This window comes from Ornithorhynchus anatinus, chromosome 1 (assembly GCF_004115215.2).
Source record: "Ornithorhynchus anatinus isolate Pmale09 chromosome 1, mOrnAna1.pri.v4, whole genome shotgun sequence".
Classification (NCBI taxonomy): Eukaryota; Metazoa; Chordata; class Mammalia; order Monotremata; family Ornithorhynchidae; genus Ornithorhynchus; species Ornithorhynchus anatinus.
In genome coordinates this window covers 39,011,665-39,039,427 of record NC_041728.1, presented here as the reverse complement: position 1 = coordinate 39,039,427, position 27,763 = coordinate 39,011,665, and the positions used below count along the sequence as shown (strand labels likewise).

General features: G+C 48.2%; 1 protein-coding gene across 1 annotated transcript in view; it reads left to right on the top strand.

The window, feature by feature from the left end:
* Window positions 1-27,719, top strand: part of TMED10 (transmembrane p24 trafficking protein 10) — a 40,091-nt gene extending 12,372 nt beyond the window's left edge. The window contains exons 2-5 of the mRNA XM_029065341.1: window positions 3,349-3,460; window positions 9,743-9,816; window positions 23,147-23,273; window positions 25,618-27,719. Of these exons, the coding sequence (XP_028921174.1) occupies window positions 3,349-3,460; window positions 9,743-9,816; window positions 23,147-23,273; window positions 25,618-25,739 (435 nt within the window). The 3' untranslated portion in view covers window positions 25,740-27,719. The remainder of the gene's footprint in view (window positions 1-3,348; window positions 3,461-9,742; window positions 9,817-23,146; window positions 23,274-25,617) is intronic.
* Window positions 27,720-27,763: the final 44 nt, after the last annotated feature.

The window sequence follows — 27,763 nt, the reverse complement described above, 5'->3', positions numbered from 1 at the left end:
TCCTGCTGGTTTTGTGGAATGGGCCTGCCAGGTGGGAATTTTTTGAAGAGCCATAGTTTAGCTGCTAAACAGCCCCCAAAGGCCATGGGAGAGAGAGAAAGACCTGTTGCCAGAGGTCAAGAGATCTCTGCCGGGGTGTCCTCTGATCAGCCAGTGGAACGCCAGTCGCAGGTTGGAGACGGTGTTTCATTCATTTCTGGCGGCTATAGTGGCAGGTGAAGGAAGTATCCAATTCTCGAAGTGCTCGGGGTTCAAGGTGGAGCTGAGGTGTATTTTTTAAAAACTAGGACTTTGGATGGTTCTTTCCTCTATACACCCTGAAGGCTGGATCCCGGACTCCAGGAGCTGCCTAGCCTGTTTAATCCGTTCCCTCGTTTTCAGCATAGCAGCAGTACTTAGGAAAGGCAAGTGATCATGTCATCGTTGGCCTCAAAAACTATCTGTTTTGCCTGAGACCTCGGTCCAGCAGCAGCACACGTATTGGAAGCAAACAGCGGGTCCAGAGAGAATCTTGTTTCCACATAAGGTGCGATGCCGACAGACGGGAAGTGTATCAGTAGTACCAAATGTATCTAAAATGGGTGGAAGCACCAGAGTGTAGCCCAGATTAGAAATTTTGAATGAGGTTTTTTGGTGGAGCTTTCATGAGGGGGTTGATGTTAGGTATCTCTCCCCACTTGTCTCTCCCCACTCCAATCCATGCTTCACTCTACTGCCAGGATCATTTTTGTACAAAAACGTTCAGGCTGTGTTTTCTCACTCAGGAACTTCCATTGGTTGCCCATCCACCTCCCCGTCAAAAACAAAGTCCTCACCATTGCCTTTAAAGCACTCCATCACCTTGCCCCCTCCTACCTCACCTCACTACTCTCCTAGTACAACTCAGCCCTCACACTTGGCTCCTCTAATGCCGGCCTGCTCACTGTACCTTGATCTCATCCATCTCGCCGCCGACCTCTCGCCCACGTCCTGCTTCTGGCTTGGAACATCCTCCCTTCTCATGTCCAATAGATATTTACCCTTCCCCCCGTCCAAAACCAAGAGGCCTTTCCTAAGTCCTCCTTTCCTCTTCTCCCACTCCCTTGTGCCTTGCCCTGACTTCCTTTATTCATCCCCCCTCAAACCTGACCAGCCCTACAGCACTTGTGTACATATCTGGAATTTATTTATATTATTGTCTGTCTCCTCTAAACTGTTAGCTCGTTGTGGGTAGGGAATGTGTCTGTTATATTGGTATACCATACTCTCCCAAGTGCTTTGTACAGTGTTCTGCACACAGTAAGTGCTCAGTAAATACGATTGACTGACCGAGTCTTAATTTTGAGAGTGGGGAATATGGGGTCTTGTTCCAGAGACAGAAGCCCAGCTTTCCATCCCTTTCTCCCCTTGGCTAGCCCCAGGGTCTGGTGGGAGAGAGAAAAAAGCCCTTATCCCGGCCTAGAGGGTTCCTGCTTATACTCCCCCTTATACCGGAGGAAAAGGGAGCCCCTGACACTCCTGTTTCCCTTTGACACTCGAGCCAGGGAGCCAGGATGGCCCAAGGGGAGTGGGACCTCCCAGCCGGCTTCAGAGGACCCAGGAGTGCGAGCTCTTGGTGAACGAGGGACTTGGGCTTTTCCAAGCGTTTAACAGAGTACATCGCACCCAGGGGGCCCTCGCTCAGTAAATACGCTCACTAGCTGTAGGAGTAATGGTGAGAGGGCCTCCTCCTCTTCCCCAGAGTCTCTGTCAGGCTGCCAGGCTAAACAGGGGATCAGACTAGGATGGGATGGGAGCAGGAGCCTGAAGTGGGAATGGGGAGGAATAGGGGTCCCTGGGGCACCTGACAGGCTGCCTGGCAAAGTGGGTCCCCAGCTCGTTCTCAGAGCCCCGCCTCGGCCAGGGTGAGAGAAGCTGAGGCCTGCCAGCACTGGGGTCTAACTGAGGCTGATGGTTTAGCTCCTCCCTACCAGCCCTCATGTGTCTGAGGAGCAGGGCAGGGCAGGCTAGTCTAGCTTTAGCCCAAGACAAGGCTGAGTTATTGGCACCCCTACCCCCACCACCAATTCTTCTTTCTTTTTCCCTGCTCTTGTCCTCTGCTGTTCTTCTCCGGGTTTCTAGTATCTACTTGTCTTGTGTTTACTTTGTAATCAGATCTCTGCCTTGCCATTCTATCTTTCACGCTGTCAGTAGCCTCGGCAATTCTTTATATTAATGTCTGCCCCACTGGACCGTAAGCTCACTGTGGGCAGGGAATGTTATATTGTTCTCTCCCAAGCGCTTAGTACAGTACTCTGACTATTGTAGGCACTCAATAAATGCCTTTGATTCTTCTTGGTCTCTTGTTTTTTTTTTTTTACATTGTTCTCTTTCTCCCCCTCTCTTCCTCCTCCTTCCCTCCCTACCTACCTCCCTGCCTCTCCCTCTCCTCTGTCATTATGAGCGAGGGAGAGAGCCCAACCATCAAGGGCCCCTCACCCCCCCCCCCCCATAGCAAATCTGTGCATATCTTACATACCCTGTTATGTAAACAGTAACTCATGTAACATGTCCCCTTTCTTTCCTCTTGCATATAATTTTTTTCCAGTGTCTCTCTCCCCCACTAGATTATTCACTCCTTGAGGGCCAGAATCCTGTCTACTAATTGTATTGTATTTCCCAAAAGCTTCATACAGTAAGCGCTCAATAACAGTAATAGTATTAAACCCCTAATATGTACAAAGCATCGTTCTAAACTCTGGGAAAGAATTATACAGATGACACATTGAGCCAATCCCTGGCCCCCAAGGGATTCCCAGGGTAAGAGTAATGGGGAGAAGATGTTGACAGAAATAAGAAAAAATGAAAACGTATGTGAAGACTAAGGTCACGATGAATAGGACGGGAGCAGTAAGTAGTGGGTTGTGGATAGAGGAACAGAGTTTTAGGCTCCTCCCAGCTCAATCCAGCTGTCGTCACTGCCCCACCCGGAGCATTCCCAAATGTCTTAGAAGTTGAGGTGGCCTCACGCAGCTGGTTTGCGAGTCGTTCCCAGGCTGGAGCAGGGGATTATGGGACTTCCAGTGACCTGGGAGTGGGCAGCTGGTTTGCTGTGCGGTATGCCTTGGGGGCCGGGCCAGGGTAAGGGGTTCAGTTGGGGGTTCACTCGGCCTCTGTGGTCGGGCTGTTTGAAGGGAGAAGGAGCACCGTATATTGCTCTCCGAGTCCATTCAGGCCCTTTTCAGGTGGATGGAACAGAGCAAGTTATTCAGATGTGGCAGAAATGGACTCGCTCCCCTGGGCTCGGCTGTCCTTACCCTTCTCTGATGTCTCGATCCTCCCTACCAGGGCTATACCAGCTGAACACACTTACCTGGTTTTCTTTTTCAGATTACAGACTCCGCTGGTCACATCCTGTACTCCAAGGAGGATGCAACCAAGGGGAAATTTGCCTTCACCACCGAGGACTATGACATGTTTGAGGCATGCTTTGAGAGCAAGGGTACGTAGACAGAAGCAATTCTCTTTGAGCTTTTTGTTTCCTTCTTCTTTCTCTCACTGGTTTTCCCAGTGTCGTGGAAGTGGGCCCGGGTCTGCGCGTCCTCTGTCTTGGCGATGGCGGGAAGGAGAAGTGAAAGCTTTACGTCCCCTCCAGCTTCATGCGCATTCAGTGAAAGTTGGCCAATCGGTTAGCTTCCTCCTAGACAGAGGCGAGCATTTCTGGGCCGTCGTGACGCACTTCCACAGGGGTCAAGTTAAGTACGCATGCAACATCAGTATGTAAGCATAATTTTCTTTTATCAGCAGACCTTAGGGAGCAGGCTGTAGGATGCATTTTCCCCTCTGGGTTAGAATTTAGGGTCCTGACCTCTCTCTCAGTTCATGGGCTTCGGGACTTGGCTTCTTCGGTAGTCGAGTATCCCAGGGCCTGTTCTTCAGAGCTGTGGCTTCTCTCTCACCCTCCAGGACTCGGGTGCTCCAGGAAGCCCACCTGGTAGTTGCTGCGAACCCTGTGAAAAAGTGAACTTCAGCAGTTATTTCATATAACTGGAACCTCTTCCCTGAGACTCAATGACCCTTAAGGCTGTAAACCAGATAAGCTATATTGCAACATTTTAGGGCAGGAAGTGAAAAAGCCCTTGCCATTTGACGCTACCGGGTAAATTAGAGCACGCAGAATGCAGAGTATGGAATTTGATCTCGGACACTAAGGTCGCTGCGGTCTGGGAACACCTCTGCCGATTCCATTGCATCGTACTCTCCCAAGCGCTTAGTACTGTCTTCTGCACACAGTAAGTGCTCAGTAAATGCCATTGATGATGATGATGACAATGACTTTAAACTCTGTTCCATGGAGCCTAGGATCCATCAGAATGTCTCCTGGAATTTGACCCAAAATTTCAGAAAAATAAGTTTTCATTCAGTCGTTATTTATTGAGTGCTTACTGTGTGTAGAGCGCTGTACTAAGTGCTTGGAAAGTACAGTTCAGCCTAAAAGAGAGAAAATCCCTGCCCACTACGGGCATGAGTATCTTTCTGAACCACCTTTTTTAAGTATCTTGTGTGGTATTTTCAGCGCTAACCAATAGGCATAGTAGGAATAGTTTTTCAGCACAATTTTATTTTTAGAATCCTATTCTAGGACAGTGGTTTTAGACTGATTTCATGAAATGAGATGAAATTTTGAAAGCATTTTGTGGTTCTTGAAATATTGTAAACCACCCGATTAGATAATGGATTGAATGCCAAAATTGCCCCCAAACCATCATGAGATGTTGAAACAAATAGTCTTTGGTTTTTATGACTGTGTGGTGGAGAGTAAGTAAACCCATTCCCTGCCCTCAAGGCGCTTGCAGTTGAGTGGGGGAGGCAGACATGCATGCAAGTAGAAAGATATGTACATGAGAGCTGTGGGCTGAGTGCCTAAGTTCTTTGGGGGATGCAGAGTTCAATGCGCAGGTGACTGCAGGAGGGAGGGGAGATGAGGCTTTAGTTGGGGAAGGCATCTTGGAGGAGGTGTTTATCCTATGTCAGCGGAGTATTGAATGTTGGTTATTGTCACCAAGTCACCAAGAACCAATTCAGCGGAACATCTACAGTTTAGCTGCAGAGTTGACGGTGTACTGTAAGCTCTCTGTGGGCTGGGACGGTAGCTACCGACTCTCTTATATTACTCAGACCCTGTGTCCCTCCATCTCTCCTCTCTCCATATCTCTTGTCCCTAATGTGACCTGGCCTTATACTTTATTAAGAAACTTGAAACAATCAGGTGTGCTCTTTCTGAAATTTCCCCTGCTCCTCTCCAGTTCCTCCCTCCTGCCCTTTGTCCTACTCCTCTATTTCCTGGGAGTATCTCAAGAGAAGATTTTCCGATCGTATTCTTGCACACCAATTGAAAACACTTGTCCCCAACCTTCTTTTCTGTTGACTGCCATCTTCAGCTGTTCCCTTTCCAGTGGCTTCTTCCCCACCGCTTGCAAGGATGCTCGTGTTTCCTCTATCCTAAAAAAAACCTTCCCTGGACCAAGTGGCGCCCTCCAGTTATCGCCCCATCTCCCTCCTACCATTCCTCTTAAGACTCCTTGAGCGAGTGATCTACCCCCGCTGCCTCCATTTCCTCTCCTCCATTTCTCTCCTTGACCCCCTCCATTCTGGCTTCTGCCCGCTTCACTCCATGGAAATTGCCCTCTCTGAGGTTACCAATGACTTTCTTGCTAAATCCAATGGCCTCTGCTCCATCCTAATCTTCCTCTACTTCTCTGCTGCTTTCAACACTGTCGACCACCCCCTCATCCTGGAAATACTATCCAGCCTTAGGTTCACTGACACCGTCCTCCTGGTTCTCCTTTTGTCTCTCTGGCCACTCACTCTCAGTCTTTGGCAGGCTCCTCTTGTGCCTTCCAACTGTGGGAGTCCCTCGAGGCTCAGTTCTGGGTCCCCTTCTATTCTTCCTCTACACCCACTCCCTTGGAGAATTCATTTGCTCCCATGCCAACTACCACCTCTACACAGATGATTCAGTTAATGAGTCAATCATTGTCTTGTATTGAGCAGAGCATTGTGTGCAAAGCACTGTACTAACCTCTTGGGAGAGTACAGTACAACAGAATTGGTGAACACATTCCCTGCCCATAATGAGCTTACAGTCTAAAGGGGGAGATAGACATTAATGTAAATAAATAATTTTTAATATGTATTTTAAAGATACGTGCATTGATTTCCAAATCTACCTCTCCTGCAGTCTCTTGTCTTCACGACATCTCTCCTTGGATGTTCTGCCGACAACTCACAAGCTTAACGTGTCCCAAACAGAACTCGTCATCTTCCCACCCAAATCCTGTTCTCCCTGTGTCTTTCCCATCATTCTAGACCCCACCATATCTTCCCTTCCTCAAAAGCCCGTAACCTTGGCATTATCCTTGACTCATCGCTCTCATTCAACCCACATATTCAGTCTGTCACCAAATCCTGTCAGTGCAGCCTTTACAACGTCACTAAAATCCACTCTCTCTTCTCCACCCAAACTGCTACTGTGCCGATTCAAGCACCGATCCTGTCTTGCCTTGACTACTGCATCAGCTTCCTCCTCGACCTCCCTGCATTCCTGTCTCACCCCATTACAGTCTTTACTGCACTCTGCTACTCAGAGCATTTTTCTAAAAAAAGTTCAGTTCACATCTCCCTACACCAAGAACCTCCAATGGTTGCCCATCTATGTCCATATCCCACAGGAACTCCTTACCTTTAGCTTCAAGCACTGTCGGCTCACCCCCTCCTATCTTACTTAGCTGATATCCTACTACGACCTCATACTTCATTCCTCCCACACCAACCTAGTTACTGTACCTCAGTCACATCTAACTAGCTGTGTCCTTCCTCTGGCCTGGAACTCCCTCCCGCTCCAAATATGAGCGGGATCACCACTCTCCCTACCTTTAAAGCCTTATTAAAGTCACATCACTTCTTAGAGGCCTTCACCGACTGAGCCCTCATGTCCCCTCTTCCCTCTCCCTCCTCTGTCACCTACACCCTTGGATCTCTACCGTTTAAGCACTTGATACTCACCCACCCTCAGCAGTTTTGAACACAACCGTAAGTTATATTTATGTCTCTCTGCCCCTCTAAAGTGGGAACTCCTTCTGGCCAGGGAATGTTTCTGCCAATTCTGTTTCATTCCACTGTCCCAGATGCTTAGTACAGTGCTCTGCACACAACAAGTGCTCAGTAAATACCATTGATGGATTGGTCGATTAGAATGGGGACTGGGGTGAAGGGAGGAGTAAATTGTATTCTGCCCCATAATGAATGTTCAGCCATCATCATCATCATCGATGGCATTTATTGAGCACTTACTATGTGCAGAGCATGGTACTAAGCACTTGGGACAGAGCTCTACAACAGAGTCGGCAGGCACATTCCCCGGCCAGAAGAGCTTACACTCCAGAGGGGGAGACAGACATTAATATAAATAAATCAATAAAAGTACGTGATTTATAGATATGAACGTAAGTCCTGTGGGGTTGAGCGTGGGGGGAATATCAAGTGTATGTCCCGCATCATAGTTTCTCTCGTAGGATGATCCAACACTGGACCTCTGCTGGCTGGTCCCCATTTCTACCGTACACCACACTGTCACCACTTGGACCCCACCTATTTACCGTGCCTCAAGGAGTCTCTTAAAAGTGAAGGTCTGAGGGCCTGCTGAGGGTTGAGTTGTCTGGAGCCAGACTAGGCCAGGGGGCTGTGGTTTGTGTAATAATGCCGAGCTGTGAGAAAGTGGGAGATCGTGGGAAGAAACTGTTAGGAGAGGATATCCTGAGCAGTTAGACCAGGTGGGTGGGTAAGCAACTGCAATTTCACAATCCCTCGAACCAAGAAGGGGAAAATGAGAAACAGCATTGCATTTCACCTCCTATAGACAGATGTGGTAATAGCATCTTGCTCTTAGCTGGGTGCAAACAGAGTGTCATTTTTCCACTGGGCAGTTCAATACATTCCTAAGGATCTCTTTCCCCCTCAGAGAATATGTCTTTACTAGATACTTACTTTGTTGGAGAGGAATAAAAGTCTTTCATCTTCTTTCTTCCTACCTTCTTCCTCCACCAGTTCTGTTGTACTCTCCCGAGTGTTCTGCACACAGTAAGTGCTCAATAAATACTAGTGATGGATTCCATTAGACTTCAGGCCCCTCAGTCTTCCTCTCACTTTGGGGTTGTTGGGCCTTGAGATTTCTTTTCCATTTTGGGGAAATAACAAGTGCCCCATCTTCCCGTTGGGTGAATAAGGAAGTTGGTGGAGCCAAGCTTTGTGAATTTTTAGGTTTTGAATCTCTCCTTTACTGTATTAATAAAGAGTAGAATTCCATCCCTCCTTTTCGGGTCAGAAGAGGTTGACTTTCTTGTCTGTTGTGCAAAATGCTTTGTGGGCCCCATAGCTGGGAAGATGCCCCCCTCTTCTAGAACTCTGCACAGCCTGCAGATGCGTGTCCTCTCTATTGGGGGCCTGGACCACACCGGGATCTTCTTTAGACCCACCAAGGTGGAAGCAAGCCTATTCCCAATCAGGACTGGGCCAGGACTCTCTTCCAGGGGACAAACTGGGATGAGTGTGAAGTTGCCCCATGGTCTGCTAAGCCAGTTGCCCCGGCCACCCTGGGCTACAGCACCCACCAGGACCACTTCTGGTTTGGCCTGTGCTCGCTCTAGATTTTGCCCACTTTGGCTGTCAGGGACCCCAGGGGCCAAGGGCCATTTGAAGCTGGCCCGAGGCTGGCTGCGGCTCAGGTTCCGAGGCATTTGCCTTCTGGCCGGGTCCGGTGGCAGGCCGTACCCTCTTTGCCAAGGATTCCGTCGCCGGGAGATTTGGTCTAACTTTTGAACTGTCTGGGAGGAGCTCTGTGGCTCTGAGTGTTTGCCTTACAGATTTCAGAATGGGGGGTAGGCCCGAACTACTTCCCTTTGAATCAATCAGTCGGATTTAATGTACGCTTAATGTTCCCTGGCCACGATGAACTCACAGCCATTCTTCTTTGAAGAATGAAGTTTGTTGCCTCGAGATGGCAAGTTGACCAAAGTGCCTGGATTAGGATTGACTGTTGTTGGAGGGTCCTGTTTCCCAAGATCAGATCTGTTGTGCTCTGATGGTTTTGAGCCTGTCGCCTTTAACATCAGTTAAGGGTTACTTTGCTGTGGGAGGCGGCCGGGACAATTCCCTGAGAAGTTTAAAGTGAGTAGTCTTGATCTAGTCCGACCTTTCCACCAGGCTCCTTTTGGGGCACTAGGGAGTCACCCAAGCCTGCCTGTCTGACTGGATTTGGGGTTGTGCCTATTCATTTCTGAAGGCTCGATCCTGAGACTAAACAGAGTTCTGACCTATTGTGAGAGGGGTCTGTCTCCCCCCCAGATCAAGTACTGTAGCTTGGTGATGCCTTGATTTGTTTGATTTCGAAGGCATAGGAGCTTGCACGTGAATATGTGTGTGTGTTGGTTCTCCTCCCCTCCCACCCAGGTCCTCTGCAGCCCCAGCTGCAGTAGCTTGTGTCCTTCGCGCAGGACTGTTTGCCAGCAGCCTGTTCCCATTGCCTTCCGGAGTCCCACACAGATCCAGGTTTTGTCTGGAACGCTTGTGATTTTAGGCCGAGCCAGGAATTATCTGCAGCTGGATAGCGGAGAGGGCTCGTGTCTGTTTCCCCCTATTGAGGGGGTTGGGGTAAAGAGCGGGTGGGTGGGTGATTTCCTGGAATGTTAAATATTCCACACAATGAATCCTTTCATTGCGTTTCCAGGAACAGGGCGGACACCTGACCAGCTCGTGATCCTAGACATGAAGCATGGAGTGGAAGCGAAGAATTACGAGGAGGTACGTCCTGCAGTGACACGGAGGGGAGGCAGCAGCAGCCTGTTATGCTACTGGGGCCTCCTGACCCTGCCAGACTAATAGGCCGGGCTTTGCCCAGAAGGCTGTGCTTTTCTCAGCAGTCATGTGACAGCCAGCTGTTTGTAATTGAGCCTCTTACTAATCTAGAAAGTTAATTTAACAGATTTGAACGACAGCCGGACTGCAGTGTCAGCCAGGGGCCTGAGTTGACAGGCCCTTGGAAACCTTGGTGTGCCAAAGCCTTCAAATGCTCACCGTGAGCTCTCTCAGGGCAGGCATCAGATGTACACGGTTCTAATTTTAAAGGCTGGAACTTGTCTCTCCGAGTTACAGACCAAGGTTGGGAAAAGGAATTTGTTTTGAATTCCTAAGCTTTCTGAATGCTGACGGCTGGTTTGGGGACATGAATTCCGCGGTATTTTGTCTTGAGACCAACGTTGCCTTTGAAAAAAACAAAAGATCAGAAGTGGGAGAGAGTCGAAAAGGAATCCCAGACACACAGATCAACAGTAGAAGGAGAGAACCGAGGAAAGTTGAGAGAGACCTCAGGGTGTCGTTGGACAGAAAAGTAGGTACAGTCTTAGGTTGGAAGGTCGAAGGGAGCCCAGGGCCCGAATTCTCTTTTATCAAAGCCAGTCCTGAGACTTTATGGAAAGCCTGATTTGGGAAACGCAGGAGTGGCAAGAATAACCTAGAAGAGTTGAATTGTTAAGAAAAGACATCCAGGACCACCCCAGGCTAAAGACCCCTAGAAAACATGGCTTGCTAAGCTGACAACCGGAAATGTAAATGACTTTTGAAGCCTATAAGATCTCAGGGACGTCGGGGAGGGGTGTTCAGGACTGAACCAGCTCAGAAAACATTACTGGAAAACCGGTTGGTTGGCCCTGGTTGAAGTTTGAGAGGTGAGGGGGGTTGGGTGGGAGCTGAGGGGGGTTGGGTGGGGGCTGACGGGGGGAGGGAGGGAGCAGGGAGAGGGGATTTGAGCAGCAAGAAAGCTCTACTGACCCCAGCAACCACTCAGTGTTTCCCAAGCAATTCCCTACTTGGTCCGAGGCTCACTTCCTGTTAGCCCCACAATCAGCTCTTCCCTCTTGGCTGTGCTCAGCACAGCTCCACCGGGATTTTCCCAGTAATCTAGCTGCCCAGCCGTGGGGGAGGTCATCTCTCTTCCTAGGAGTGGTGGGATAGAGTAACTGACCGGAAGCCGATGTCGAAAAACCCAGCAAGGCCTTCCGAGGAACATCTCAAGGGAAATAGTGGAAGCCTAAGCACTTGTGAAGTTATCTTTGAATGGAGCAAGACATCGGAAGGGGAGGGAACTGAAATGGGAAAAATTGGAAGGGACTAGATAGTTCGCAGACAAGGGGAAGTGGAGAGTCTGTGTCCCACATGACGCTCACAGTCTAAAGGAGAGGTAATAAGGAGCGCAGTTCCTTGGGATCCTGCACACCAGACCCCAGAGGGTCAATTAGATCAGAGCGAAGAGCAGACAGAGCGAAGCTGCATTTGGTTAACAACGGGCAGCGGCAGATGGGAACAGATGACCAGTCACCAAATGGAAGGTGATGTGTGACTAAATACCCAGTGAGGTGGAGACATCGGCGTATTTGTTCCTGTCTGGAGTCTGGTTAGTAGAGTGGAGTGGGACTGAAGCGTCACTTTATTTGGTGGTAAACCAAAAAGATCCTTTAGCCTGACCCACAGAACTATAGAGAAGGAATACAGTGATGTTTTTTCCAGTTTGTAGTTCCCTGCCCCTGTCCTTCGAAATAAGACCCAAACAGAGCAACAGAATCGGAGCGGGGTGTTTGGCTTGTTAGCTCCCAATCAGATGCCACTTTTCTTCCATTACGGGGGATAACCAGCCTGTATCCCTCATCCAGGAGTAATGAACTGCATATGCCTGCTGCCATGTTGGGTACCCAACCCTACCCTGATTTCGGTACTGGCCCCCAAAGATGTTTTCCTTAAAAAATTGGCAAAATGCAGCAGTGAAGTTGTGGGACGAGGGAAGGAGTCCATGATTTGGGGTGGATATCCCCCCCCCCCATCCCACCAAACCACCCCCTTAAAATTTGAAGATTTCCTCCCATGAAAATGCTCCCCCACCAGCCTTCCCTTCACTCCTACCTCCTACTTCCCATCCCCCCATGTAGAACCGTTTTTGTCCTGTGAAGCCAGGGACCTCAGTAGATAGGAGACTTTTGCCAATCTTAACCAGAGCTTTTTCAGTGTGGCCTTGTGGAAAAAGCATGGATGTAGGAGTCAGAGGACGTGGGATCTAATCCCGACTCCGCCACTTATCTGCTGGTTGACTTTGGGCAAGTCACTTCACTTCTCTGGGCCTCGGTTACCTCATCTGTAAAATGGGGATTAAGACTGTGAGCCCTATGAGGGATATGGACTGTGTCCTACCTGATTATCTTGTAATCTCCCCCAGCGCTTAGTACAGTGCTTAACATACTTTAACCCCCACTCCCCCCCACAAGCCAAAAGCAACCCTGAATCAGGCCCTTTCAATCAATCAATCAATCAATCAATCCAATGGTATTTATGGCCCTCTGGAATGAGACCAGCCTGAAATTGGCTTAGAATTCCCCAAGTGGCCTCAGACTATAGAATCTCCCCTGGGTCTGAGAGTCTTTTGAATTGTCCAGGGCAGTGGGCTTGGGAGCCAGTCAGTGGTTATTGAGCCCTTACTGTATGCAGAGCACTGTCCTAAGCATTTGGGAGAGTACAGTACAATAGAGGTGGTAGGCATCCCTGCCTTCAAGAAACTGTCATCTTGCGTGGAGAGGCAGGCACTAAAATTACAGATGGGGTTGAGGCAGAATATAAGGGCCATGAGGCTTGGGGTGGGATGGAATATCAGTGCTTTAGGGGTAAAGATCGTCATACAAAACCATCCCATGATTTGTGTGTGTGTTGGGTTGGGAGGGGGACATTGCAGCTGTTTACTTCACTTTCTTGGCAGTGCTAAAAAGGATGAGCAAGTTTCTGAACAATTCATATTCTGTCTCCCCCACTCCACATTCAGTGGGTGACAAATGTGGTTTCTGATGGTGTTTGTTTTAGTCCCGGCCTTGGCTCTGTTGCCCTAGGTGGACTTGGTCTGGTACCTCCTGGAAATTCCAGCTGCCTGTATTTCTGGTCCATCGGTCTCAGCGATTTTGGACGAGGGGTCTTTGTCTCCTTTGACCCTCCATTTAACCTGCTGGGGAGTCCCTCACCGAGAGGAAACCACAATGTACAAGCTCTTCCTTTGCCTGCTTCCTGCTTTGGATGTCTGGCACGTCCTCAGCTGGGCTCTGCGCAGACTGTTTCAACACGGCTCTGTGGTTCTGCTTCTCAGCAAAGAAGCCCTCTCCATCCCCCTGCCTCCTCCTTACCTCACACTCAAAGACCATTTACAGTAGACTGTACTGGGACAACCCAGCAGCCTCACAGAAATAGTAGCGGTTAAAAGGGGAATAATTGTGATATGTCCCAGAGATCATGCTTTTACTCTGCTACTTCTGGGAGAAAATTGTCGCATTTCCAGTTACCTGTGGGAGTCTCTGCATTTGAGCGAGTGTTTTATGGGAATATGATGGTCAGGACTTACTCTGGGATGTGAGTGCTTTTCAGAAAGCAGTGTCCACCAGGATTCCTGCAGGTCGGGTTCTCCTTCACCCCCTCTACTAATATTATTTATCCTCTGGAATCATCCTGGTGTGAGGTAACATCCTCTTGATCTGGGACCTGTATCTATCAATCGGTTAAATTTACCGAATGCTTACTGTTTGCAGTACTGAGTGCTTGGGAGAGCACAATATAACCGAGTTGGTAGACACACTCCCTGCCCACGACGAGCTTACGGTTTAGAGGAGATGACAGACAATATAAAATTACGGATATGTACCTAAGTGCTGTGGGGCCGAGGGAGGGGTGAACAAAAGGTCCAAATCCAAGTGCGGAGACAGTGCAGAAGGGAGTGGAACAAGAGGAAATATGGGCTTAGTCGGAGAAGGCCTCTTGGAAGAGATGTGCTTTTAATAAGGCTTGGAAGATGGGGGAGAAGTGATCGCCTTTTGGCTGTGAAAAGGGAGGATGCTCCAGGCTAGAGGAAGGACGTGGGCGAGAGGTTGGCGGCGAGATGGACGAGATCGAAGTACATTGAGTAGGTTGGCATTAGAGGAGCGAAGTGTGCAGGCTGGATTGTAGGAAATCAGGGAGGTAAGGTAGGAGGAGAAACAGTGATTGAGTGCTTTAAAGCCCAAGATAAGGAGTTGGTAAGGAGTTTCCGTTCGATGCAGAGGTCATTGGGCAAGCACGGGGGGGTTCTTGAGGACTGGGGAAACATGGACTGAGTGGTTTTGTAGAAAAGTGATCTGATCAGCAGAGTGAAGTGCGGACTAGAGTGGGGAGAGACAGGAGGCAGGGAGGTCAGCGAGGAGGCTGATGCAGTCATCAGGGTGGGATGGGCTAAATGCTTGGAGTAACATGGTAGCAATTTGGATGGAGAGGAAAGGGCGGATTTTAGTGATGTTGTGAAGGTTGAACCAGTGGAATTTGGTGACAGATTGAAAATGTGGGTAGAATGAGAGAGGTGAGTTGAGGGTAATGCCAAGGTAACAGTTTTGTGAGATGGGGGATGGTGGCCCTATCTTCAGTGATGGGAAAGCCAGCGGGAGGCCAAGTTTGGGTGGAAAGATTAAGGGAGTTTTGTTTTCGAAGTTTGAAGTGTCTGTGTATCCACGTCTGCTCCCTGTGGGGAAATAGCCATGAGCTTCCTGAAAGCTACTTTTTCTGAACATCAGTGAGTCAGAAGAAAAGTGCTAGGGCTAAAACCTCTCACCTTTTAGAACCTCTGAAATTCACATCTCCTCCAAGAGGCCTTCCCCAACCAGTCCCTCATTTCCTCTTCTCCCACACCCTTTTGCGTCACCCTTGCACCGGGATTTGCTCCTTTTATTCATCCCTCCCTCAGCCCCATACTTAGTACAATGCCTGGCAGATAGTAAGTGCTTAACAAATGCCATTTTATCATCATCAATATTATTATTATTATGTACACATCTGTAATCTATATTAATGTCTGTCTTCCCCTCTAGACTGTAAGATCGCTGTGGGTGGGGAATGTCTCTACCAACTCTCAATATTGTGCTCTCCCGAGTGCTTAGTACTGGCCTCTGCACACAGTAAGAGCTCATTAAATCCGATCGATTGTTTATTTGTCAGTTAGCTCTTAGGACAGGGTGGGGTGTGATTTTCACCACAGGTGAAAGTACAAGTGTTTTATCCTGAGAGTTTCTTTAGGTGGTGGGGAGGGCAGATGTGCGTGCATGTGTGTGCTGAGCTAGATCAAGCAGTCAGCAGCTCTCATTGCCATCATCCTGAGTCAATTCTGAGAAAGTATCCTAACCCCTTGGAAAGTAGGTCCAAGGCTGAAGTGATGAAGCCTCCTTTGAGTAGTCCTGGCTTGAGAGTGAGGTCTTTCTCCTGAGGCATGTCCCTTGAGATTGTAGAGCGATTTTGCCAGAATTCCGGGGTGAATTGAAAGCCCTCTCTCTCTGTGCTGCCTCTGCTCACGGGAAGTGGAGTGTTGGGAATAGTGATCAAAGTTATGTTCTCGTCTGCTTCCATCGGTTAGGGTGACAAAGATTAGGCATTATGAACGAGAAATACCCATCCTCATGTCCAGAATTCCCTCCAACCTGCATATCCGGCAGACAGCTGCTCTCCCTGCATTCAGAGTCCTTCTGAGACATCACATCGTCTCCTGGAGACCTTCCTCGATTAATCGCTCAGCTGACCACATTATATCCCCACCCACAATGGCCACCTTACCACTTTCATATCACCTAAGCACTTGGGCGCTCAAGGCCCCCTGGCTGTCATAGCACTTTAATATTTAAAAAGTTTATCCTATACTGCTTCCTCCTACCTGTAGTTGATTTAAGTGACGGTAGTTCCCACTTGATTGTGAGGTCTTTTAAGGGCAAGGATTTTGTGTACTGATTCTATTGTACCTCTCCCAAGTGCTTAGTCCAGTACTCTGCACATAGTGCTCAGTGAGGCCCAATGGTTGATTTTTTTTTCTCCCTCTGCTGAGATTTAGGAGTTTGGTAGATAGTGGGAAGGCCAGGAGCTCCCTCTGGCTGTATAGGGAATGATTATTAATGTGGCTGTGGGACCTCTATTGGGAAAACTCCTTCTTTCTTTGGTTCTTGTGCTGGCTAGGAATTGTAATAATAATAATAATAATGTTGGTATTTATTAAGCACTTACTATGTGCAGAGCACTGTTCTAAGCACTGGGGTAGACACAGGGGAATCAGGTTGTCCCACGTGGGGCTCACAGTCTTAATCCCCATTTTACAGATGAGGGAACTGAGGTACAGAGAAGTTAAGTGACTTGCCCACAGTCACACAGCTGACAAGTAGCAGAGCTGGTCCCGGGTCGAGAAGGGTGTGGAAGAGAGGCATAGTGGGGAAAAGAAATTTGGAAAAATAATTTTTAATGGTATTTGTTAGGCACTTCTTATGTGGCAGGCACTGTACTTAGTTCTGGGATAGATACAACCTGAGCTGATCAGGTTGGACACAGTCCCTGTTCCACATGGATCTCACGTTCTTTATCCACTTTTTACAGATGAGAGAACTGAGGCACAGAGAAGTGAAGTGAGAAGTGGCATGGCCTAGTGGAAGGAGCACAGGCCTGGGAGTCAGAGGAACTTGGATCTAATGCCATCTCTGCCACCTACCTGCTGAGCAACCTTGGGCAAGTCCCTTCACTTGCTCTGCCTCCGTTCTCTTCTCCCTCCTACTTAGACTGTGAGCCCCATGCAGGACAGGGACTGTGTCCAACCTAATTGACTTGTATCTACACCAGTGCCTAGAACAGTGTTTAACTCTTAGTAAGCGCTTAACAAATACCATACACAGTAAAGAATATATACGACTGACTGGCAGAAACAAACTTGCCCGAGGTCACAAAGCAGACGAGTGGCGGAGCTGGGAATAGAACCTAGGTGCTCTGACTCCAAGGCACCAGCTCTTCCCACTAGGCTACGCTGCCTCATTATCATCTGAAAATCTTCTGTCCCTTTCAATAATCCTGGCATGTTCCTTGAAAGCCTGTTTCCTCAGGTCCTCAGGCTGCTTGGAGGCAACTCTACTGTTGTAAATACTAATCAAGCTGGAGTTCACAAGGAGACCCAGGGAAGGGCCCAGTATAAACTTTGAAAGTATGGGAAAGACACAGCAAGCAAGAGTCCTGACATGGCAAGAAGTCACGGGTGATGGGCAAGATATGAAGCTACAGCAGCCTGAGCCAGTGAGCAGGTGTTTCTCTTGTAACTTCCATGAGCACAGATTCGCCAGAGTTCACGCCTCTACCAAGAGGAGCGCATCAAGATGTCGCCTCAAAGCCCAGCTTTTCCAAGTTGGTGGTGATGGGAACAGTAGAGGCAGCTTCTCTTCTCCCCTGCCCTGGTTGCTTCTGCTCTCTGGTTGCCTGTGGGGGCTGGCTAACAGAAGGGATTAGATGCAGAGGAGGGGCCAGGGATTAAGGAAAGGGTGTGCTTTAAATGGGACTTCATGACTAATGTGGTATTTGTTAGGTGCTCACTACGTGCCAAGCACTGTACTAGGTACTGGGGTACTTATGGGATAATCAGGGCCGACAGTCCCTACCTCACTTGGGGCTCCCGGGCTAAGTAGGAGGGAGAACAGGTATTGACTCCCTCCCGCAGTTTACAGCTGAAGAAGTGGAAGTCCAGAGAACGCCTCACCATTGGCTTTAAAGCACTCAATCACCTTTCCCCCTCTTACCTCACCTCACTACTCATCTACTACAGTGTAGCCCACACACTTCACTCCTCTTTTATCAATCTCCTCACTCTAACTTCGTCTGATCTATCTCGCCACCAACTTCGTGTCCTCGTCCTGCCTCTGGCCTGGAACGCCTTCCCCCCTCAAACCCGATAGACAACTATTCTCCCCCCCTTCAAAACCTTATTTAAGGCACATCTCCTCCAAGAGGCCTTTCCCAACTAAGCCCTCCATTCCTCTTTTCCCTCTGCGTCGCCCTGATTTGCTCCCTTCATTCCTTCTCCCTTCCCACCCCATAGCGCTTATGTCCATATTTGTAATTTATAATAATGTCCATCTCCCGCTCTAGACTCGTGGGCAGGGAATGTGTCTTTTATGTTGTTACATTGTACTCTCCCAAGTGCTTAGTAGAGTGCTCTGCGTACAGTAAGCCCACATTAAATACCATTGACTGACTTGCCCAACGTGGCACAGTGGGCAAGTGGCGAAGCCAGGAACTTGAGACTGCTCGGGTAGGATTTCTCAGAAAGGCTGTTCGGGGGAATGAGAGACTAAACATTTAGCCTGCTTTGCTATAGTTCTTAGTATAGTTCCCCCTTAGGTGGGTTATCTACTTGATTTCCCCCATTAGATTACAAACTCCTTGTGGGCGGGATAATGTCCGATCACTCTTAACACACTGCACTCTTCCAAATGCTTCGTTCAGTGTTGTGTACAAAGTAAACACTCAGTAAATTCCATTGATTGATTGCCTGGTAAGTGTTTGGTGCTGGAGTTAGTGATTGAATTATGCATTCAATAGTATTTATTGCGCGCTTACTATGTGCAGAGCACTGTCGTTTCCTGGTAGTGTGGCCCCATCTAGTGGACAGTCCACATAGTTTTTTTTAATGTCTATATCCACGCGGCAGTACATTTGGCTATCAGGGTTTTGAGCGGTAGGGGAGGGACCATTTCTATGTCCTCTGGGTTGTGTGAAGCAAGGCAGTCCCTGTAGATAGCACAGTGATTTTTTTGACCTTTACAACGCTACAATTCAAGTGTATTTGCTGAATCTTCCTTTTAGTCGTGTCTCGACAATAATAACAATAATAATGACGTATTAGGTGCTTACTTTTGTGAAACATTCTTCTAAGTGCTGGGGAGGTTACAAACTAAGCAGACTGGACATAGTCCCTGTCCCACATGGGCCTGACAGTCTAACTAGAAAGGAGAAGAGGTATTTTACCCCCATTCTATAGATGAGGAAACAAAGACACAGGGAGGTTAAGCGACTTGCCCAAGGTCACCCAGCAGGCAGTTGGCAGGGGTGCCAACTTGTCCGCAACATAACCTTGGGTAAGTCACTTAGCTTCTCTGTGCCTCAGTTGCAGCATCTGTAAAATGGAAGTTAAAACTGAGAGCCCCATGTGGGACATAGACTTTGTCCGACCTGACCAGCTTGTATCTACCCCAGCTCTTAGTACAGTGCCTGGCAGCACATAGTAAGCACTTAACAAATGGCATTAAAAAAGCTTGTTGGGGGGAGGGCTGGTGTAGTATCACCTGACTCCCAGGCCCATGCTCTTTCCACTAGACCTCGCTGCTTCTCATGACTGGAAATCAGGGCAGTGTATATTGAGCGTTAAATGTGTATGTTCAGTGTTGAATGTGTATTACTGATCCGGTAAAGGAAAGCTTTTGAATCAGCCCTCCTGACTTCTTCTACCCACACCCATCTCACAGGACCACCCTCTTTTTAAACTTCCAAGGTTTGATCACCCTCTGCTGGTATAATTCACTAAAAGTTAGATGGAAACCTAATATAGGTAATCTTGTTTCTGGAGCCTGGTTCGGTTTGTGTCTAATTTTTACCCTCTTCTGTTCTGCAGCAAAGAAATATCTGTTCTGTGGAAAAGAAATGTGTGGTTCACCTGGCTTTTTAATCAAAAGACAGATTGCAGCTTTACATTGTTTTCATTTGTATCTCTGAAATGCTGAACTTGTTCCCAGTTTAAGTGCCTAGTGGTCATTGCTAATTCCCTGAACACCATAGTCTCAGAATCATCAATTTGCAAAAGAGCCTGGTTCTGTCCTTCCCCTCTCCCCTGCCTTATACCCCAATGCTTATCACTGCAGATTCCGATGATTCAATCGTTTGGACGCAGCACACTGAGAAGTCGCTACTTGCTACCATTTATTTTGTGGTCAGTCATTTTTGAATCATTGTGGATTTCCCCTTCTTCCTGAGATTTCCACCCACGATGGAATAAAATGGACTTTTATGGTTCTTTCAGCACCTTTAACCTCAAGAGAGAAAAATACAAGAGATTATCTCCTTCTATTTTAATTTGTAACTTTTTTCATAGCATATTTATTGATAAGTCTCTCAGGGTAGGTCCTGAACACAGTGTGGCCAGCTACAGCGGAGGAGACATTCCTTTCTCCTCCCCTTGGTGGTGCAGAGGTTTCTAGTGGGGAAAAAGGTCATTGGAAATTGCCCTTCATCCTTGGGGAATGGAATTTTTTAAATGGTATCTGTTAGAACACTTACTATGTTCCAGACACCGTACTAAGTACTGGGATAGGTACCAGCTAATCAGGTTGGACACAATCCATGTTTCATATGGGGCTCACATTTTGCAGATGAGGTAGCAGAGGCACAGAGAGGTTAAATGATTTGCGCAGTGTGGCACTGTGGATAAGTGGCGGAGCCGAAATTAGAACCCGGGTCCTTCAGACTCCCGGACCTGCGCTGTATCCACTAGCCCACGCTAGGTATCCAAGCAGTTTACCCGAAAGTGGCACGCAAACCACTGTTTAACCTGGAGTTTCAGAGCTATTCACCAGCCTGTCGACTTGAATTCTTTTTTAATCCTGGCATAGAATTTTCCATTTTGTGCACTTTTTTTTCCTTCTCAGAGCGCTTAGATGTTTTTTGCCACGATTTACTTTTCTAAAGCCAGATTTGACCTCACACGATTGCGCCTCTGCCACTTTATTGCACTGGGCCTGCAGCCTTCCAACCTATCTCCTCATAAAAAGCACCTTCTGGGCCTTTGTTTCTCCAAGTGGGAGAAAGGGCAGATGGGTAGGTCCTAACCTATCATCTTGCGCGTGGGAGGAAGGGGATGAGATTCGAAGTACTACCAGGTACTAGGTCCAGATGCATCTTTTCAAGCCCCACTTAGAAACTGTGAGGTCTCATCAGACATTGAAATGAGTGGGTCAGCACCGCCCCCCTTGGGGTGGGTACTTAAGAGGCTGAAGGAAGGACCGTATGTATGTGGATGGCCAGCAAGGTAGGCGGTGTTATTTTACTAATATTACAATTCATAATCACAATAATAATAATGGCAGTGTCTTTTAAGGGCTTACTGTGTGTCAGGCACTATATTAAGTGCTGGGGTGGATTCAGGCAAATGGGGTTGGACACTGTCCCTGTCCCACGTGGGTCTCACGGTCTTAACCTTCATTTTACAGATGAGATAATAGACACAGAAAAAGGACATTAAGTGCCTTGCCCAGGGTCACACGGCAGACAGATGGCGGTCAGGATTAGAACCCAGGTCCTTCCGACTCCCAGACCCATGCTCTATCCATCAGGCTTCTCAATCAACCAGTCATATTTACTGAATACTTACTGTGCGTAGAGCACCGTACTGAGTGCTTGGAAGAGTACAGCATAACAATAAAACGGACACATTTAATCGATATTTGAGAGCTTACTCTGAGTAGAGCACTTCACTAAACATTTGGAAGAGTCCAGGAATCAATCAGTCGTTTGTATGGAGTGCTTAGTGTGCAGCGCACTGTACTAAGCCTACATACGTAAGTGCCCTGGGGCTGAGGGAAGGCTGAATAAAAGGTGCAAATCCACTTGCAGAGTCGGTAGAAACAGTCCCTGTCTCCAAGCAGGGGAGCTGGCGGCTAAAATAAGTTACAAATAGGAAAAGCAACAGAATTTGAAGAGAGGTATTTTAAGTGCTTTGAGGTCGAGGACTCGTGAATATATGATGGTTCAGTGGGGGGAAATAGAATGGGTATAGGAGAGATTACTCAGGAGAGGCTTGCTGGAGGAGATGTGAAGCAGTATGGTTTAGTGGATAGAGCACAGGACTGGGAGTCAGAAGGACTCGGGTTCTAATCCCAGCTAGGCCACCTGTCTGCTGAGTGACCTTGGGGCAAGGCGATCACCACATCTGTAAAATGGGGATTAAGATCGTGAACCCTCTGTGGGGCAGGGACTGTGTCCAACCCAAATATCTTCTATCTACACCAGCTCTTAATACAGAGCCTGGCATTTAGTAAGCGTTTAACAAATACCATCGTTATTAGTATTATCTGATTTTGGTGGAGCTTGGAAATGGAGGCAAATAGTGGTCTGTCAGATGTGAAGAGGAAGAACATTCCAGGCAAGAGGGAGGATGTGAACAAGGACTCCCTGCAAGAGAGAGGAGAGAGGCACAGTGAGTAGATTGGCACTAGAGAAGTAAAGTTTGTAGCCTGATCTAAGCATTTATCCTAACCCTCTTAGCTCCGGCATTTGGCTCCTTACTGATTTTCCCCCACCTCTTGTCTCTCCCCACTCCAGTCTCTACATCACTCTGCTGCATGGATCATTTTTCTGAAAAAAAAGTCCAGCCCACGTCTCCCCACTCCTCAAGAACCTCCAGTGGTTGCCCATCCGCTGCACTTGCTCATCAAACAGAAACTCTTTATCCTAGGCTTTAAAGTGCTCAGTCAGCTTTCCCCCTCCCGGTCTCCTGCTACTGCCCAGCCCACGCACTTTGCTCCTCTAGCACCAGCTTGCTTACTGCACCCCGATCTCATCTGTCTCAGCTGCCAACCACTTTAGGATGTTTCCCTCTGGCCTGGGATGCCTTCCCTCTCCACATAAGCCAGACCATCACTTTCCCCACCGAAACACCTTCATGATTTAGCCCTCTTTCCCTGACTCTCTCTCATCATCTGTGCACTTGGATCCCTGGGGCATTTGATATTCACCACCTTCGGCCCCACAGCAGTTGTGTACATATTTATAAATTACCCCCACCCCAAGGCTGTAAGCTTGTTGTGGGCAGGGAACATATCTGCCAGTCCTGTTGTATTGTACTCTCCCAAGAACTTAGTACAGTACTCTGCATACAGTAAGCATTCAGTAAAGCCACTGACTGATTGATTAGGTTGTAGTGGGAGAGGAGCATGGATAAGTAGAGGGGGAGAACTGAATGTGGTTTCCGATACCGGACATCAGGGATCGGAAACTCCTTGAGGGCAGGGATCGTATACGCTGATTCTGTCATTCTCTCCAGAAATGCTTAATACGTTCATAGGTGCTCAGCAGATGCTGTTGATTGATCGATTCTGGGAGAAAGGGCGTGGTGTGTTAATGGAAGAGCATGGTGTAGCTTAAAAAGAGTGTTAGGAAGGTCAAAGTAAGCACTCTGAAGATGGGGTAGATGACTCCAACCTTGATAAAGTGTTATCAATTTCTCCCCCTTCATCTCTTCCAGATTGCTAAAGTGGAGAAGTTGAAACCCCTCGAGGTGGAACTGCGGCGCCTGGAGGACCTCTCAGAGTCTATTGTTAATGATTTTGCCTACATGAAGAAACGGGAGGAAGAGATGAGGGACACCAATGGTAAGTGGAAGCCAGCTTTTTTATTCCTCAACAGGTCTGGGATTCCTAAAGATGGCACTCTGCTTAGCTTAGCCAGGCAATTTCAAGTATTATCTACAATAATCCTCAGAGGCCCTTAAAATTGACAGGGACCCTCTCCGGTGTCCCAGTGCCACCTCCCACTCTTGACTGTGAACTTTTCTGATATCCTCATTGCATCCGGAACCCATCCCAGACACCCAGGTCACCCCAGATCAGAGCGGATTCAGCCAGGATCAGAAAGAGACCTGAGCCGCACATCCAGGAAAGCTGTCGAGTGTTACACATGTGGCAGTGAGGAGATTAGAGGCTCCCCAGATCGAGCCAATGGGAGAAGGTCAGGGAAATGCACTCAGGCCGGGGCTGACCAATGGGAGTCACTGGACTAAGTCCAAGAGGTCATGGGTTCTAATCCCGGCTCCACCGCTTGCCAGCTGTGTGACTTTGGGCAAGTCACTTAACTTCTCTGTGCCTCAGTTACTTCATCTGTAAAATGGGAATTAAAACCGTGAGCCTCACGTGAGACAACCTGATCACCTTGTATGCCCCCAGTGCTTAGAACAGTGCTGTGCACATAGTAAGTGCTTAACAAATACCACCATTATTATTATTATTATTATTATCTGGAGTAGCAGTAATAATGGTACTTCTTAAGCAATTATCGTGCGCTTACTGGGAAAGGATCTGCAGGGAGGAATTACACAGGGACCATATCCCCTGGACGGGGGAACTTGCCTAAGAGTAGTAAGGAGTGGGGCGGATTCTTTACCGTCTGGGTTCCTACAGGGCATTGGCTAGAAAGAAGCCTGGGCTTCAGCTTCCCTCCTCCCCCTTCGTTCGAGTCTTTAGTTGTTCTCCTGAACAACTCTCCAGACCTGGCTGTGGGAGGACACGGGAAAGGAGACATCCCCCCCTTCTCTGCATTTGAGGAGAAGATTTGGACACTCTGAAAAGAACAACAAACTGATCACATCCCTGCGCTTAGTGCCATGATAGTTTGCTCGCTCCTCCCCCAGGATTGGCACTGGTCACAGAGACCGATATGGCAGTGAATTTGGGGCAGGGTCCCTGTGCCAAGAAGATTGCTGGGAGCGGATGAGGCAGCTTTAGGATGGCAATACAGGCGTGGAAAACTGACCCCTTCCTCCCACCCCACCCCACGCCGGGCTGGTTTGAACCCTGGCAGACGAGTACCCCACCTCAACTACTATAGTGTGAATTGAGCCACCACAGTGAGATGCCATTTTGCCCCTCTCTCCGAGGTGTGCCCTCCCGTCAGCAATCCGCGCTCTCTGCTCCCCTTGACCAGGAACATAATGAAGAAATTTCCCCTCCAAAAAACCATGAAAACGCACCAAAACGGGAAACTCAGAATGTGTTTTAAGTGGTGGGCATAGAGCCAGTGCATCTGGTCGACAGTGACCTGGTTTGACCTATGCAGTGACACTTTCGTTGGAGCAAGAAAGAGTAGGTGGCTTCAACTCTAAGCTTGTGCTTGTCCTGGCTTGTCCCAATGCCCTTCTTCTTCCTTGCCCAGCCCCAACAGTAGCAACAGATAAGAGGGAGGTCAGTTACGGCTGATGTCCAAGAGGCAAGGAGACCAATGAGAGTTGTATTTATTGAGAGCTTACTGTGTGCACTTGCTGTACTAAGCCCTAGGGAGAGTACACTATAGCAATAAACAGGCACATTCCCTGCTCATAGTGATCTTACAGTCCAGAGGGGGAGACAGATATCAGTATAAATAAATAAATTACAGGTATTAAATAAATTAGAAACAAGTAGATCTGCAGGACACCAGGGCAAGCCTGGAGGGAAGGCAGGGTACCTTCCAACAGTGCCTGCTTCAGGTGAGCTGACCCGCTGCTTCTCCTAGCCCATGGCAGCTTGAGATTTGCAGTGGTGTAAGAAAAGTCCTACCTCTACCATGTGGGTGTTTTCTCAGTTGACTGATGACTTCCAAAGTAGTATTAGAATGAACATCTATTACGTTTTGTCCCCTTTGCAAAGCCGTTCACAGTCACTGGATGTGCGTCACCTCAGTTGTAGGGAGTGGTGCTAATGTCATCCCCATTGTAAGCTCAACATGGGCTGGGGATGTGTCTGTTTATTGCTGTATTGTACTCTCCCAAGTGATTAGTACAGTGCTTTGCACACAGTAAGGGCTCAGTAAATACGATTGAATGAATGGGGGAACCTGAAGCAGGGCCTTAAGCCAGGAAGGGACTGTCGTTAGAACTCTTCTCCCACCTGTCATGTCTGTAAACCGTGCTCCCCTCAGCCATTCAGCATGCTCTCTGTGCATCTAAGATGGTTTGTGTTTCAGAGTCGACAAACACCCGGGTCTTGTACTTCAGCATCTTCTCCATGTTCTGCCTCATCGGACTGGCCACTTGGCAGGTGTTTTACCTGCGCCGCTTCTTCAAGGCCAAGAAGCTGATCGAGTAACGAGGCAGTTCCCTCCCACCCCCGCCTCTGAGCCAGCAGGACACCGCTGGGACGTACCTAGCCCGAGTCGCCCTCAGATGGCATCATTATAGCAAGCCATTGGCCGACCCCGGAGCTTTCTCGCCAGAACCGGCCTGCGCTGGGGTTGAGCGGTGGGAAGATGGGGATGGGAAGAACCACCTAGACTCCATAGGCCTATCAAGGGGACTCTTTTTAACTTTGTGGGTGGTGGGGGTTGGGATGGTTTTGCAAACTATGGGACTATCATTAGGGTCACCTGCGATAAGAAATAGAGGTTTCTCAGACAATGCCAGAACCAGCGTTTGCACTGGGTTTCCTCAATGATCTGTTTGAATCTTGTGACTTCTCCCCTCCTCCTTCTCCTCTTCTTCCTCCTCCTTCTCTTTATCCCCTCCCCCTTGCCCTCTTTGGCTTCCATCTTGGCCTGTTACCAAGATTTGAACGACCATGTTAAGCTTGCTCCTTTCTAATTATTAATCGATGACACCCCCCCCCCCCCCAGGCTCCCTCACCTCCCCCCACCCCAGTCATTAAGTCTCCCCTCAAGACAAAGGTGGGTGTAGGGAAGCTTCTAGAGGATCATCTTAATAAATCCAGGGCTATTAAAAGAATGGAACGTGCAGCGTCCTGTTAAAGCTCTGATATCTCCTGCGGGAAACTTGCTGATGAAAGAATTAGGGTCTTCGATTCTGGCCTCCCGTAACAAACAGAGCTGACTGTGGTCCTTGGCCTAGAGAAAATTAACCAGTTTTTTTCCCCTACTTCGCTGCTCTGCATCAACGCCCGTTCTCACACATTGGATCCGGAGGTGATGTAGAACCCAAGAGGTTATATGCGGTATTCTCAGAGCTGAGAGGGCTCAGTGTGCAGAGTTCACCACTCCAGGTTGGACAGGAAGCAGCCGGGGGAAGTGTTTTGGCTGCTCCTGGAATCTGTTGTCTGAAGTCGAGTGGCTCCGAATAACTTGTGCAACTTCGTCTCTTGCTGTTAGGATGGATGAGTCCGGTATGGGAGAAATCCCCAGCCATTTATTTCACCAACCCTGCGCTGGGTAGTTTGGTACAAAGGGAGAGCGAGCAGATGAGAGCCCATTAGTGGTATTACACAGAACGGTATGACTTGAGACTGAGTGACTCACTGGCCTCTAGGCAGAAGAAGGAAAACCAAACTGTTCCTTGGGTACATCCCTCATTGGTTTCTGGGAGAACTGACAGCACTTCTTCTGAACCTTGGCCTGGCCTCCCCTCCCGTCTCCTTAACTCTCCCTTGGCTAAGAGGCTTTTTCCAACTGAGTGACCCTCATGGCTAGGTTGGACCTAAATTAGGGTAGCGCTTCCAGTGAGCTAACACATCCGTCTGTGAAGTTGAATCCAAGGCGAAATTCTCCTTCCATTGATCTTATTTCTCATTAAATGAGATTCCCTGGGGAATTTGAATTATGTATTTAGAGTCCAGATATTTATCCCTTCTCCGTCTCGTCCTCCCATTGCCCCCGTCATCCTCACCCACCTCTTTCACGCAAAGCTATACCTAGAATTTTACTCAGAGCCTCCCAGGTTTCCATTTTTAATTTTTAAAGGTAATTAAAAATATGCCTGCATTTTCTTAGGGTGCGTGGTGCTGGGAGGGGGCGGAGGGGAGGGCCGGGACTCACTGTGGCTATAAAAGAAAGTTAATGCTGAAATGAGTCTGCTTAAAGGAGTGTGAATTTCCGAGTTCTACTTTCCCCCCATCCCCTAATGCTTTAGACAAAATGATCTCTCTAACGTGAGTTGATAATGGTTGATGATAGGTTTTGCTGTACTATGGTCATAAATTTGACACTTTTGTCTTGCAGCTGTTTTCATTCCTTAGCTATTGTTTAGGGAAAAGTCATATGGGATTTGTACAGATTACCTGTAAAGTATTGGATTGGGGATTTTTGTGTAAATTTTCTCAAATAAAATTTGGAGGAAACCATTTTAGTTGTCCCTTGACATCATTGCTATGTATTACATTTAAGC